Here is a 14,617-nt window from a genome sequence, read left to right as displayed (position 1 = left end):
GGGAAAGCAGCGCGGTCTTCGCTCGCATTTTCTTCGCCTTCTTGACAGATGAGCGCGGCGTGAAAGAGCGCGCGATTGTTGTTTCATGGGCGATAGAGTGTTTGTGTAAAGGTAGCTAGTAGATAGTACTAATAATCATTTTGTGAACGGTTTTAAGTGCAATCATACATTTAATTTTGCAATAAGAAAAAGCCGTTCTTAAGTAATCTTATTAAAAGCAAACCAACGTTCTGCAGGTACTTCTCATGAGTGAAGAGATATCATCAGTGGAACTGGACTTTTTCCTGCGCTTCCCTATAAAGCCTCACGTGACCAGTCCAGTGGACTTTCTGTCCAATCAGAGCTGGGGTGGCATCTGTTCTCTTGCTAGTAAAGACGAGTTCAGGAACTTGGACAGAGATATCGAGACTTCTCCTAAGCGATGGAAGAAGATCGTCGAGATGGAATGTCCTGAGAGAGAAAAGTTTCCACAGGCACGTATCTAAATGAGTTTTTTGTATGTAGTGTTATACTGAAATTACATTATTGAAGCCATGTTGGGAATTCTAGTCACTTTAGGACCGTCACAAATCATTTATTGGCAAAAATAACTATTCCTTAACCTTAAGCTTTTATGCAATATCAAATTCAAAATTTTCTAGCATTAACTCTTATTGGCTCTCACAGGAATGGAAGAACAAACCTCCACTTCAGAGGTTGTGTATGATGAGAGCGTTACGGCCAGACAGAATGACGTATGCAGTTGCGTAAGTAATTTCAGCAAAATATTGAATTGTAGGGGATATTATCCATTTGTACTTTTATTATGTCTTGGTGGTCAATATTTTCTCGTTTTCAGAACCTACATAGAAGAAAAAATGGGTAGCAAATACGTTGAAAACAGAACAGTGGAATTTAGTAAATCATTTGAAGAGACCAGCCCTACTACGCCGATATTCTTCATCTTATCTCCCGGAGTCAATCCTCTGAAGGATGTGGAAGCTTTGGGCAAGATAATGGGATTCACTGCAGATAATGGGAATTTCCATAACGTTTCACTCGGTCAGGGGCAAGAGATCGTTGCTGAACAGGCCATGGATGAAGCATTGCATAAAGGACATTGGGTGGTTTTACAAGTAAGAGATCTACTTTGTTGTAGGCTTGATGATGTAATATGTTTTAGGTGCATTATGATAAATTTTTCAGCAAGCGTATTACACCTCTTATTTATATTTTTTACTAGCGGACGACTACATTCCCGTCGGAATTTTGATTCAATCAACCCCATACAAACGTTTTCGTCGCGTACTTACATTTCCGTGATAAATTTTTTTATTTATTTTGTTAAGAATATTTTTCTAACTGCCTCCAAATATTCTAGAATATTCACTTAGTAAAGAAATGGCTACCGAGCCTGGAGAAGAAGATGGAAAGTTTTGCAAGCGGCTGTCATGATGAGTTCAGACTGTTTATGTCAGCTGAACCGGCTGCTACGCCTGCTGCTCATATCATACCCCAGGGTATACTGGAGTCAAGTATCAAGATCACTAATGAACCACCAACTGGCATGCAGGTAGACCGACAACCATTCCATAATCCTTTTAAAAAATAGAAATAATTTAACCCATTCATGTCCCACTGCTGGGCAAGGGTCTCCTCCCGTAATGAGGAAGGGGTTAGGCCTTGTGTCCTCACCCCTTCCTCATTACTAATTCTTTTAATATATCTTTTTTTTTATACAAAGCCCTCAACCCATACATGTTCAGACTGAATCCATCAAAGCAAACATTATTCTCAATTTTGGGCACCCTTATCCCGCAGTTGGATAGCAGTTGGATAACAATGGAGGTCAATATTTTTTGAATTATTTTTGGTGGTCAGAAAGTAAGGTAAATGAAACACTTAATCAAAATACTTTAAAACCAATCAACTATTTATTTTAGGCGAACATCCATAAAGCACTAGACAATTTTAATCAAGAGACGTTAGAAATGTGTGGCAAGGAAGCTGAGTTCAAAGCGATATTGTTCGCTCTATGCTACTTCCATGCTGTTGTTGCTGAAAGAAGGAAGTTTGGTCCTCAAGGGTGGAACAAGATTTACCCCTTTAACGTTGGTAAGTAACAAGTGGAGGTAGTCCATCTAGAGCACCCGTTTGAATAGCACCTGCCAAATACATACATTGTCATACGTATATTGATGGGTGCCTTTCGTAGGCTAGGCAAGATGCTTTTCGTCAAGGGCTATAAGAACGGGTGCTCTAGATGGACTATCTCAACTAATAATGCGTAGTTTCGTTCATAATAATACAATGGCGATTAGCTCGTTGAAAGTAAAAACTCGTAAAAAAATTATTTGAAGGTTGAAGGGTCTGTTTTTATCGTATAATTTGTATATAGAACATTGTATAAAAACTTATATTTTTTAATTTATTTCGTCATATCAATTTCACAGCTTTACTTTGGAGTTACATTAATGTCAATGTAAATATTTTATTGTCGTTTTAGGTGACCTTACCATCAGCGTGTTTGTCTTATACAACTACCTGGAGGCTAACTCCAGAGTTCCCTGGGAAGACTTGAGGTATTTGTTCGGTGAGATTATGTACGGAGGACACATCACTGATGATTGGGATAGAAGGCTCTGTAATGCTTACTTAGAAGAATTGATGCAACCAGATTTGGTTAGTACACGATTTAAAAAGAGTAGTTAGATATCAAGTTCAAGTAAGTAAAAACAAAAAGAGAAATTGTTTTCGTCAGTGGTCTTTCCTAAATACTGCCAAAAATATTATAAGTTGTTACATATTGAAATGGAACAGAGCCAATTACAGGTTAAGACAAATATTTATATTGTAAGACCTACTACATTACAACGCAAAAGATTTTTTATTTTCTGTGCAGGTTGACGGTGAACTCCAGCTGGCTCCAGGTTTCCCTGCTCCACCTAACACAGATTACGTTGGCTACCATCAATACATAGAAGACGCAATGCCGACAGAATCTCCCTACTTATACGGACTACATCCCAACGCTGAGATCGGTTTCCTCACTACAACGTCTGAGAATCTGTTCAGAACTATATTTGAGATGCAACCGAGAGATGCGCAGGCGTCTGGTGCTGCTACGGTTACCAGGGAAGATAAGGTTCGTTTTAGCTACGTTTTGCATATTTTTATCCTGACCTGGATAATACTTCTAGTCACAATAATAATATCATATTTACAAAAATGCGTAGACGTAGAATAACAGCAGAATATTTGCCTATCATCTAAAAAGTTGGGCAAGTCGTAATAAAATTGTCCTGCAACGTTTTAAGTCTTGTATTAGACTTTTAATTGCAATAAATCTGAAATTTCTAGAAGTAAGTATCTGTAGTATCGTTGATTGTAGAATTTGAGTGTTAAATATTTCTATTTTCATGTATTTGGCTGAATATGAAAAATATTTCAGGAATTTATATTCTCATAATGTTTCAGGTAAAACAAATGCTAGACGAGATAATAGAGAAGTTGCCCGAAGAGTTCAACATGACGGAAATAATGGGGAAAGTGGAGGAAAGGACACCATACGTAATCGTGGCGTTCCAAGAGTGCGAGAGAATGAACTATCTCACTGGCGAGATGAAGAGGTCGCTCAGGGAACTGGACTTGGGCCTGAAGGTAAGTACTAGGATACCTTCAGTTTTAGAGTTTTTTATGTTTCCCAGGCTGAGTCTGAGAAAGTGAGAGTCACGGTTTGTACGGAAACATGTAATGATAATGTTAAATTACAGGGTGAGCTGACTATTACTTCGGATATGGAGGATTTGGAGAATGCACTCTTTTTGGATCAAGTAAGCTAAATTCAATATTAATACTTAAAGTCAACTCTGATTTCTTACTTATTTTATTATGAATGTTAACAGGTACCAGCTATTTGGACCAGTCGCGCGTATCCATCTTTACTTGGTCTCTCTGCATGGTTTGTGGATTTAACTCTGAGGCTCAGAGAATTGGAAACTTGGGCCACTGATTTTGTGGTAAGATTATATGTTTAAAACCTATTGACCATCAAAATATTGTTCAAGTATTTAATAAACATATGGTTTTGTTATACTTTAATTATGACTACAGCTGAATGTGTTACTCTTATTGAAATATTATACCTACACTAGCTGACCCGCGCAACTTCGCTTGCGTCACATAAGAGAATCATAATTTTCCCCGTTTTTGTAACATTTTTCACTGGTACTTTGCTCCTTTTGGTCGTAGCGTGATGATATATAGCCTATAGCCTTCCTCGATAAATGGGCTATCTAACACTAAAAGAATTTTTCAAATCGGACCAGCAGTTTCCGAGATTAGCGCGTTCAAACAAACAAAGATACTCTTTAGCTTTATAATATTAGTATAGATTCATCAATATTGTTATTTGTGATTTATTTGTTTAATACATTTTGTATAATTGTTCTCATACCTCAGCTACCAGCCTCAGTCTGGCTCGGTGGGTTCTTCAATCCTCAAAGTTTACTGACGGCCATCATGCAAAGTACTGCAAGAAGGTATGAACTCCCTCTCGACAAGATGTGTCTGCAGTGTGACGTCACTAAGAAAATGAAAGAGGAATTCACGTGAGTGCACACTGGTATAGAGGAAAACGTGTATTTGAAATATATATGTAAAGGCAAACGCGCACCTTTAAGGCTCGACAAATGTATGAGTATGTAAGAATTCTTAACTCAATTTTGTACCGTAAAGTTGCAAGGTGGTTGGTGTGCGAATGCCTTCTTAAAGTTCAAAATTAAATATTCCTTAGCACTTGTGTTGTCCGTGTGATGTTGTATTTTGACACGCACTTTCGTTTGAATCTCAAACATCATCATAAAAATGACATTGCACTTTTGAAACACAAAAACATGAATCGAATTGTGTTCCATTATTCACAAAATCGATCGAAATCGAATTTTTTACAAAAAATATGTACTACAGGTAAATATTTCAGGGCTGAAATTAGACTTCTGTGCCCTTTTCTTTATTATTATGTTTTTATTTATCGGTTTTATACGTATTATAATTATATTTTCTGAGTGTTATTTACTTTTCATAGGTACTGGTGAGTAACGACCCTACAGAAAGGATTATTAAGTATATACAAAAATGCCTCCGTAGCAAACAACTTATTGGCTGAAAGTTACAAAACACACGCATGAAATTTTGTCAAAAGCACACGAGATGTAAAGAAAATAGCTTTTAAGGGCGCTATGGCATTTGGTCTTGAAATTAATATTGATTTTTCTATAGATCTTTATAAATTTTACTATACTAGTGATCGCTTTGATTAGAAACAAATTGTAAATATACAAATCTAGGTAGGTACGAAATTATAGACGAGTATTGGGCTGTTTGAAGATATTTTTCTCTTTTATCATTTTTTTTCGCAAAAGCTAATCCCTAGGTATTGACATCGAGGAATTTATTATTGCATCGGCTTCATTCTTTCTATAGATAATATTAATGACATAATTCCTTAGGTATCTGTTTGTATTTTTCTATTGTGGAAATACAATATGGCATTGTATAATACGCTTATAAATATGTACAGGTTCATTTTATTGTTTAAGTTTGTATATATTCATCTCATAATATTCCGGTCTTTAGATCTTCTCAGGCAAATGATAATGGTTTCATGGTAATGTTGATAAAGTCGCTCTATGAGGAAATGAAACTAAGCGAGTAAATTAAAATAACAACAAATTAATATTATAATGATGAATCAGCACAAATATACGATTATTTTTAGTAAACAAAATCATTTTATTACACTTTGACATGCGATTCTATGTAATATTTGTATTTTCCTATACTGATGCATTTTCAAATTTTGTATACATAAGAGAAAAGTTAAATCACCCAATCGTAATTTTCCTACACTGATTTATTACTAGACTTTATTACAATTATGTTATTTTTCGATTTATCAAGTTTATTTGAGAATGTATCAGTATAATTTTATGTGTATTTATCAAATTTTTTTTTCGTCAATGTATCTTTCCGTAATTTTCACATTTCGTATTTTACTTCTAGCTTTATTATTATTACATTTATGTATATCACGCACCGTTTATTCATTTTTATTCCATTCCATTTCATATCTTACATGGGTACATAATAGGTAGGTAAATGTAATTCATTCATATTTCGTAATCATATTTTCTCATGACAAATGGGTACGAACATAGTACTTAGTACCTTTTTATTCCTGGACTAAAGACCGGATTCATCTTCAACCCAAAGCTATTCTACCTTAATCTAACTGTGACTAATGTTCTAGGGTGGCTGATACTCGCGCTGGTCCTCGCGATGGAGCCTACGTCCATGGTTTGCTGATGGAAGGAGCGCGGTGGGACCAGCAAGCCGGTATTATTATGGATTCTAAGTTGAAGGATCTGTTCCCTCCTATGCCCGTTATCAATGTTAGGGTGAGTCGCAATCTGAATGTTATGTAATGATTTCTGTTTGTTTTTTTTTGCATCTAATATTACGTAGAAATTACAGTCATAGAGTACAGTCAATTAGGGAACTTTAATCATTTGATTTTTTCATATGAAACCAACACAATTGATTAAAGTTTGCAAAACTAAAATAAACCTTTATCAATTGTGTTGGTTTCATATGAAAAAATCAAATGATCAAAAGTTATCTAATTGACTGTACTCTATGAAAAAATAATCGAAACTAGTTCAAATTCCCACGTTCAATGTTACCCAAATGTTTCAAAGTCACCCAGGTTGACTGTAGATATATTTATATATATATTTTTGCTTGACGGTTTTTGGCGTAGCCTTACTTTATAAAACAATTATTGTAGCAGGTATAATTTCTATTGTGCGTACTCATCCAATAGCCAAGAGGTTTCTGGGAGCTGTATCCTGTAAAGAGTATCTGTAGATAACCATTTTTGTATGGTTATCTACAGATACTCTTTACAGGATACAGCTTTTCTGCCGTGTATCTGTTTTTTTTTATTAAATCTAATGCTAATCAGTTATTAACCCTTTCTCAGGCTATAACCCAAGACAAACAAGACCTACGCAACATGTACGAGTGTCCAGTCTACAAGACTCGTACCCGAGGCCCTACATACGTGTGGACATTCAACTTGAAGACAAAGGACAAGCCCGCCAAGTGGACTCTAGCGGGAGTAGCGCTGTTGTTGCAAACATAAGTCGTTTATTTAAAGAGTACATGTTCTATTAGAAAATGTTTGTTTGAATTTTTCTGATAGTCATCCTGTTTTGTTTGAGTTTGGAAGGAAATCTGTCATATTAAATGTTGAATCTTTGAAATAACCTTATAGATAGTAAAATAAGATAAAAACTGTTAAACTGCTGAAAATTCCATCGATTCTATTATCTTTACGCAATTTTGGGTCAGAGATCGAGTAACAAGATAGTCTAAATAGTTCAATTCGTGAATCACAAAAATATTTGTTTCGTATTGTTACAAAATAAAGCTTTACTCAGTAAGTGCAGGGCTTAATCTCGACCATTTTGAAATGTTTTTCTAGTGATTTGCTAATTATCACTTACTCATTCGATTTATTTTCGTCGATTCGTAGCTTTTGATTTGTTGCCTATATTTTGGTGATTTATTACAACGCAGGTCCTTCCATAGGCAGAAGTGGAAACTGGTCAAGGCTTATATGCTTCCTCATTCTGTTTTAGTTATTTTTACTTTAAACACGTGCCTTTGTAAGACTATATGACTCATCAACTGCTTAATATTACAATCAATAAGCATATTTCACATATAACATTTTATATAGCAATAAATCTATTATCACCTATCTGATTACCATTTATAAAAACCACACCTTTTAATATAAAATCATGTCATAGTTCAATGCAAAAAAATAAAAAAAAACGTCGATGACACATGATGACCACAGATTATACAAACGTCATCGAACTTGACATTAGAGTTGCGCATTAATAATGACCCTATGACCTCGGAAGACCATTCGATGACCATATACTAACGCTTTCACTAGTTCTGATGAGATTGGATTTATTTTCTCTGGTGCTTTCTCGGACTGCATGGATTTATGAAGATGGGATTTTAAATTAAAATAAAGTAAAGATCGTAAAGCAGACCAGAATCCGTTTTAAGAAACTGCAGTCGAAAATCAAATATGTTACTCAATGTAGTAGGTATGTTATATGTTACTGAGGTTAAAGTATATACATATTTTTAAGGCAATCTATGAATAGATTTGAACACTTAATAATATTATTCATTATTTTATAACCTCTCGAGCGCCCCAACGTCAAAATTCAAATATACCGTTAAGCGTCCGGGCCAAAAATGGCGCGCGAAATTGAATTGGCGGTTGGCGTTTAAGCGTCGATTCCGTCATATTTTAATACTAACACCCTAGTCATACCTTATATATTTGAAATCTACATTAAATTTGCTATAGATTTAAAAAATAAACCATAAATAATATTTGATAGTGGTAGTACAATAGTCGGTTTAATCTGAATATTTTGTGCTTTAGGCATGTGTTTGAAGAAAGTCTAAAAAATATTTTTAGGCAAAAAAAATAATATGACGAAAGGTCTTATCGTGTAGTTAATGAATAATGACATTAAAATCCAACTGTAAAATGTACTCAAATCTTTAAAATTAGTTAAAAAAAGGATTTACAATATTGGTCATAAAGGAACATGTCGTTGGGTCAGATGTTGTTTAAGGTGCTCTCTGGCCTGTATCAACCACTTATTCAAGTGTGTGCATTAGATCGTCGTCTCGTTTCATCAGCTTCAATGTCAAATATGTTTGAAAGGGATAAACATAGTTTTAGCATTTCTTTTTTACGTTTTTTAAATGCAAGATCGTTTTGCCGTACCACGGTGGCGGGACGCTTGACGGGGGTAGAACATTCAACCGTGACACGGTGGCCGGGCGCTTGAGAGGATAATTTACTGATTAACTCACTACCTATTTATGAAACAAGCTAGACTCTACTAATCAATGCCAAATCTTTATCAAGAAACATTAGTAAAATATTTTAAGTAATCTGTTAAGTGTCGGGTCTTAAGTAAATACGGAATTATTTTATAGAACTTTGCTTATCAGGTAGATCCTATGCTAAAAACTTGTTGTCTTTTACTAAATAACGACGATTGGGTCATAATTGAATATTAAGTTCCTGTATTGTTGCAGTGTGTTAATGCAGCTCCTTGATTCTATTAATTGTCAATAGGGATGCTTTCAGGGTAACACATCAGAAATTCTATCATATCGGTTTCTGATTCTTCTTCTGAAATACATTAGGCACGTATTTCTATCAAAAATCAATTAATAGTGACTTAGTTAAAAAGCATTAAAGAAACCCATTGGGGGCTAGAGATGTCACAGTGTTGTACATTTTGTTCGATACCGTGACGTCATGCGACTTATCAACTCAACGCTGTAAATATTTGACTATATACAAATAGAAATAACAATTGAATAAAATGTTAAAATCTTCTAGATGGGTTGAAAAACAAAAATTTGTCAACATCCTTGTTACAAAGTTATAAATACATTAATACTTATAAAACTTGATTGACAATGCAAACAATAAAGTTTAAAAAAAGTATTAACCATCGAGTCATAAAAACGACCACACCTATCGTATTTATACCAATTTATTCCAAAAAATCTATAAAATATGTGTCAGTTTTGTTCGGGTATTTCCGAAGTTTGTTATAATCTGGTTTTGATTGGATTTTTTATTAGCTATTATGTCGTTGATGCTTATCGTCTTGCTTTCTTCATTTTGTTATGTTAAATTGGTTTCTTTTCAATCAATGCCCAAACAAGGAGTGTCATATTGAATTTAAATATATCCTTTTATATGCAAAAAGGTTGGTATATGTGCATTCTATTTGATTCTTTTACCTAATAAATTGATGTAATGTCCAATGTTTCTAAAATCTAAAAAAGGATACACGAAGAATTAGGCAAAGGTACCTTCTTGGGTTTATAAAGCTACAAACACGTTAATGTTAATCTATACTAATATTATAAAACCGAAGAGTTTGTTTGTTTGATTGTTTGTTTGTTTGTTTGTTTGTTTGTTTGAACGCGCTAATCTCAGGAACTACTGGTCCGATTTGAAAAATTCTTTCACTGTTAGATAACCCATTTATCGAGGAAGGCTATAGGCTATATATCACCACGCTACGCCCATTAAGAGCGGAGTAGTAACGAAAAATGTTACAAAAACGGGGAAAATTATGACCCATTCTCTCTTACGTGACGCAAGCGAAGTTGCGCGGGTCAGCTAGTCTTGGAATATATTTAGCACATACGTTACTTCAATATAACTACTAAATGCTTCAGGCCAGGACCTATGCAGAACTTATCCATACCTACTTTTATAAAAAAATCGAATGTCTATTTATTTATTTCATCTCTAGACAGTAATTCGAACTTTTCGCATTCGTACATTTTGAATCAATATTAGTACTACATTGTTGCACCTTCATTTTATTCCATTCTCAACTTTTACTTCTAACAATACGCAGATCTTGTACCTCTAAGTACACAAACGCATACCCATTAAAATTCAAACAAACTCACTATTTAATCTCTAATTTCCCTTTCTACATACAATTAGTCTTGCATTTGTACCGTGGGCGGCGGCATTAGCATGTAACACAAACTCTCGGTGCGTCGTTAGGGGAGCCTTGTTAGATGCGCTTGAGTATGTAGGAGGCAAACCTCGCCAGTCGGCATTAAGACGTTGTTCTCCTGCCAAAACAGAAAACGAAAGTTAATGAAATGAATTATTTAAATATTCAAATATTTGCCGTGAATTTAAAATTTAATTTGTTTAGATTGATTTTGGTTTGATGCATTTTTATTCGTCTAAGGAAAGGAAGTTTTAAACAACTGACTATTTGACTTACAACACAATGAGCTCTTTTTTCTAAAGACTTACTTGAAACTGAAAACAATCGCACAAACAATAATAATTGTCCCGTACAGGAATCGAATCTTAACCTCCCGACACAATGGTAGTGGCGTGGCGTCTACCTTAACCACTGTACCTCGGAGGCCGTCAATATTATTACTATAGATGTTAGACCGAAGCTTCCTCGAGACGGTAACTATAGAATATTCAAAATATTATCGTAAAATACTTGATCATTCATTAATCATACGTTTTTGCCTTTACTTTGATTTATGTGACGGAATTCACAGTTTTAATACCTTTATACCGTTTTTGTGTGTTTTCAATCAATTTTGTAGTAGCAGTTGAAGGTAATTAAGTAGGTATATTTCATGAATAACGATAATTCATATTTGTGCGTCCTTAAGTTAGTATTTAAATATCTTACATTACATCATGATATTAAATAGGAAATAAACATTAGCCAAACATTTGCACGAAAGATTAAGCACCGATCTCACCTCTTTTGGGGTAACTATCAGTTTATCCTTCGAATGATTCGATAATTTCGAATCTAAACTTACACGACGTTTATTAGTAGACAACGTTTATCAGTGAGGCCCGGTTACACCACTATTGGAAAACTATCAGATAGCTTTAGTGAAACTTTGAGACGTCTGTTCATACATTAACTGATATATTTTCTAGCAAATAGGATATCTTAAGTTTTAAACTCTCGCGTTGCATGTTTAATGTATAATATAATACGGGAATTAACGCGAACCGCGAACGCTGGAGTCAGCCTGCGACCACGGCGAGTGCAACCTGCGCCGAAACGTTAGGCATTTTAAGGTAAAATGTGTGTTCGCGTTAATTCCCGTATTATATTATACATTAAATAGGATATCTGACTTAAGTGTAAAAAAAAATTAACTGTAAAATTTGCCTTTAGTTTCAAGCATTCACTGGACAGGCTATTGAACAGACTTAAGCAAATACCTAATACAGGTACGTAGAAAACCGTTAATGTAGATAAAACTACAAACATTCGCACTTAGATCGTCAGTTATATAAACAGTTGCATAAAGTTCAATTGGCAAAGTAAATATCGCGTCATCTCGCCTTGACACGCGCGTTTAATTTCAAAACCATTGTGCACTCAGTGTGGGCATCAACTTATTAAATATGATGAACGCTTCTCTTATTAGATAAGTACTTAGCTGAGACTAGATTGAGATTGTGGGTTTGCTTTCTTGGTTTGTGTGGCTTTTGTTGCAAATATTGTTTAAACCGTTATTTTTATTAGTAATTATCTTCGTATGCGTAAATATAGGCCGCTAATTGCCAGTCAAGTCTAAATTGTGTGTGTGTGTGTGTAGTTGATTTTTTATTGCTTTTTTTAATTAATTTGGAACATTCGGATAATAAATAGGAAGTTAGTCACTGCTCGATCTAAAGATTGTAGTGGTTTCGGTGAAAGTGGATTTCGATATTGATTTTCTTCTTCTTTCCTAATTTAAATTATTATTAATTAATATAGAACGCTACTAAGACTATTTCTTTGTCAACTGTCCATCGTCTCGACCATTTGATAATACATACTCAAATTAAATTTTAATCATATTATTTTTATGAATTAGAGGGATTTACGAATAATACAAGATGATTTAAACAGAGATCTCAGACAGGGATTATCGATAACCTTTGACGTACTTTTATGGAGTGTGGTTTTGAAATGTTTCCTTTTTGCCAAAGATTATGAGTAAGTATTATGTACAAAATTGATACTTTTGATGTTAAATTGATAAGTGTTAAGCTATGATATTTATTTTGTTGAATTTCGCCTTGATATTGTAAGGAGCTTAGGAGGAAGTATGAATAAAGATTTGGTGATTAGACAAGTATAATCTTATGGAATTATGTGATCAACCTCAATGTCAGATTTCAAATAATTGCTAGAGAGATTTGTATATTAAATTTTAGTTAATTTATTTTTACTAAAAGACCTCCTGGGCTTTTTATCTTCTTGCCTCAAGTAATTTTTACAAACATACAAACTTTATACAGTAAATACAAGGGCAATAAGATCTCTTTTTTTATTCCGACCGGGAATCAAACGGACGACGCGTTTTCGTTATCCAAGTGAGGCCAATTCATATTGTGATCATAATGGTTATGGTTCTTAAAAACAATTACTCTGTCTGAAAATCAACGTATACATTTATCTTACTGTTAACAAAACTCTACTCCTTTGCCAACTAATAAATCTGTCTGAAAGATAGACGTCGTGACTAAAGTTTAAATTTAAAAACCATTGTGTATCTCAATACTACAGTAGCAAAAAATATACAGATATAATTATTTATGCAAGGATTATCAGTTTTAAAACCTTTAACCTTTTATGAAAGTGGCTATTCTGGTCATAAATTAAAAACTAATTTGTTTCGACTACAACTTTTGTTTAATTAAATAATGTCTAAAGATCAAAAGTCATAATTCACTTGATATTATAAAGATTTTGATTGGTTTTCTTTTCTTTTTTTATCGAGAACAATTCTTATATCTCATTAACTAGAAATTTAAATGTTAATTTTTAGAAAATATAATGTCCAATTACAAAATAAAGAGCATTTTCAACTCATAACTCTGATTAAAAGTGTTACTTAAACAAAAAAAAAATAAACAAGATGGACCTAGGTACCTAAGTACATACTATATTTACTTATCACATACATACTCGTACATACTTAAAATCCGTTTCAAATAAAACGTAATTCAATATTATAGAATCGGCGCCTTTGTCTACTTTTTACTTGATGCACCTACCGATGCATATGCAGTAAAAACGCTTATTCTTTTTGTCTAACTTTGAGTCTAGGTCATGACATTGCCAAGGTGAAGACAGTCTAGATCCAAATTGGGTGCTCATTCCTTTAAACCTATTTTTTGTAGTCCCGGGTCAGGTAGGGACCCTGCTGATATTAATAGGCTTTGGAATTGGGACACGAAAAAACTGATTTTAGATCATGATTATAAAGTTGTGGGTCAGATTATTTTAATTTAACATAACAGCTTTATCAGAGCCTTTGAAGGAAAGACTATAAAGAAAAAAAGGACATAACATTATTATTATTGTACGGCGAATTATTGAATATTGAATATATAAAATATTGTGGGACAACTCACACACGGTCATCTGATTCCAAACTAAGCAGAGCTTGTACTATGGTAATCAGACAACTGATAAACATACTTATATACTTCTAAATACATACTTATATAGATAATTTAACATCCAGGCTCAGAACAAATACTTACTCGTGCTCATCACACAAAGATTTGTCCCGGGTAGGATTCGAACCCACCACACGTGGCGCTACGGTTGTTGCGGCGAGGTGACCGCTTAAACCACTGCGCCAAACGTGCAGTTTTCGTAACATTTCAAGTTATTTTTGCACAATATGGTACGTATTATGGATGTCACTAGCTATGAATCATCAATGTCACAGTATTGAAGTTTAAGTCACAAATAACTCTGTTCGCGGTCTTCGTCTATCGCCCGGGGAAAAAATCCTGAACGATCCTTTATGTTAGTATGTACATATTATGATGTTCAATCGTATTATTTTCTTTTAAAGGAGATAGAATTATAGACATTTTCAAGAGATGCTACATCAGTTTCAGTAGCTAGCAGTTTTCTTTCCTGCAACACAACTA

The 14,617-nt window shown here is 34.1% G+C and overlaps 1 protein-coding gene across 1 annotated transcript in view; it reads left to right on the top strand.

The window, feature by feature from the left end:
• Nucleotides 1-7,213, top strand: part of Dhc93AB (Dynein heavy chain at 93AB) — a 41,240-nt gene extending 34,027 nt beyond the window's left edge. The window contains 13 exon segments of the mRNA XM_076128619.1: nt 237-473; nt 667-746; nt 839-1,115; nt 1,361-1,552; nt 1,923-2,094; nt 2,486-2,661; nt 2,882-3,124; nt 3,457-3,639; nt 3,753-3,812; nt 3,885-3,998; nt 4,441-4,595; nt 6,290-6,437; nt 7,022-7,213. Coding sequence (XP_075984734.1) covers nt 237-473; nt 667-746; nt 839-1,115; nt 1,361-1,552; nt 1,923-2,094; nt 2,486-2,661; nt 2,882-3,124; nt 3,457-3,639; nt 3,753-3,812; nt 3,885-3,998; nt 4,441-4,595; nt 6,290-6,437; nt 7,022-7,183 — 2,199 coding nt within the window. The 3' untranslated portion in view covers nt 7,184-7,213.
• The last annotated feature ends 7,404 nt before the right edge of the window (nt 7,214-14,617 follow it).

The sequence above is a fragment of the Anticarsia gemmatalis genome, chromosome 1 (assembly GCF_050436995.1).
Source record: "Anticarsia gemmatalis isolate Benzon Research Colony breed Stoneville strain chromosome 1, ilAntGemm2 primary, whole genome shotgun sequence".
NCBI classification, from domain to species: Eukaryota; Metazoa; Arthropoda; class Insecta; order Lepidoptera; family Erebidae; genus Anticarsia; species Anticarsia gemmatalis.
Note: the sequence above shows the minus strand (reverse complement) of the source record. Positions and strands in the feature narration are given on the sequence as shown.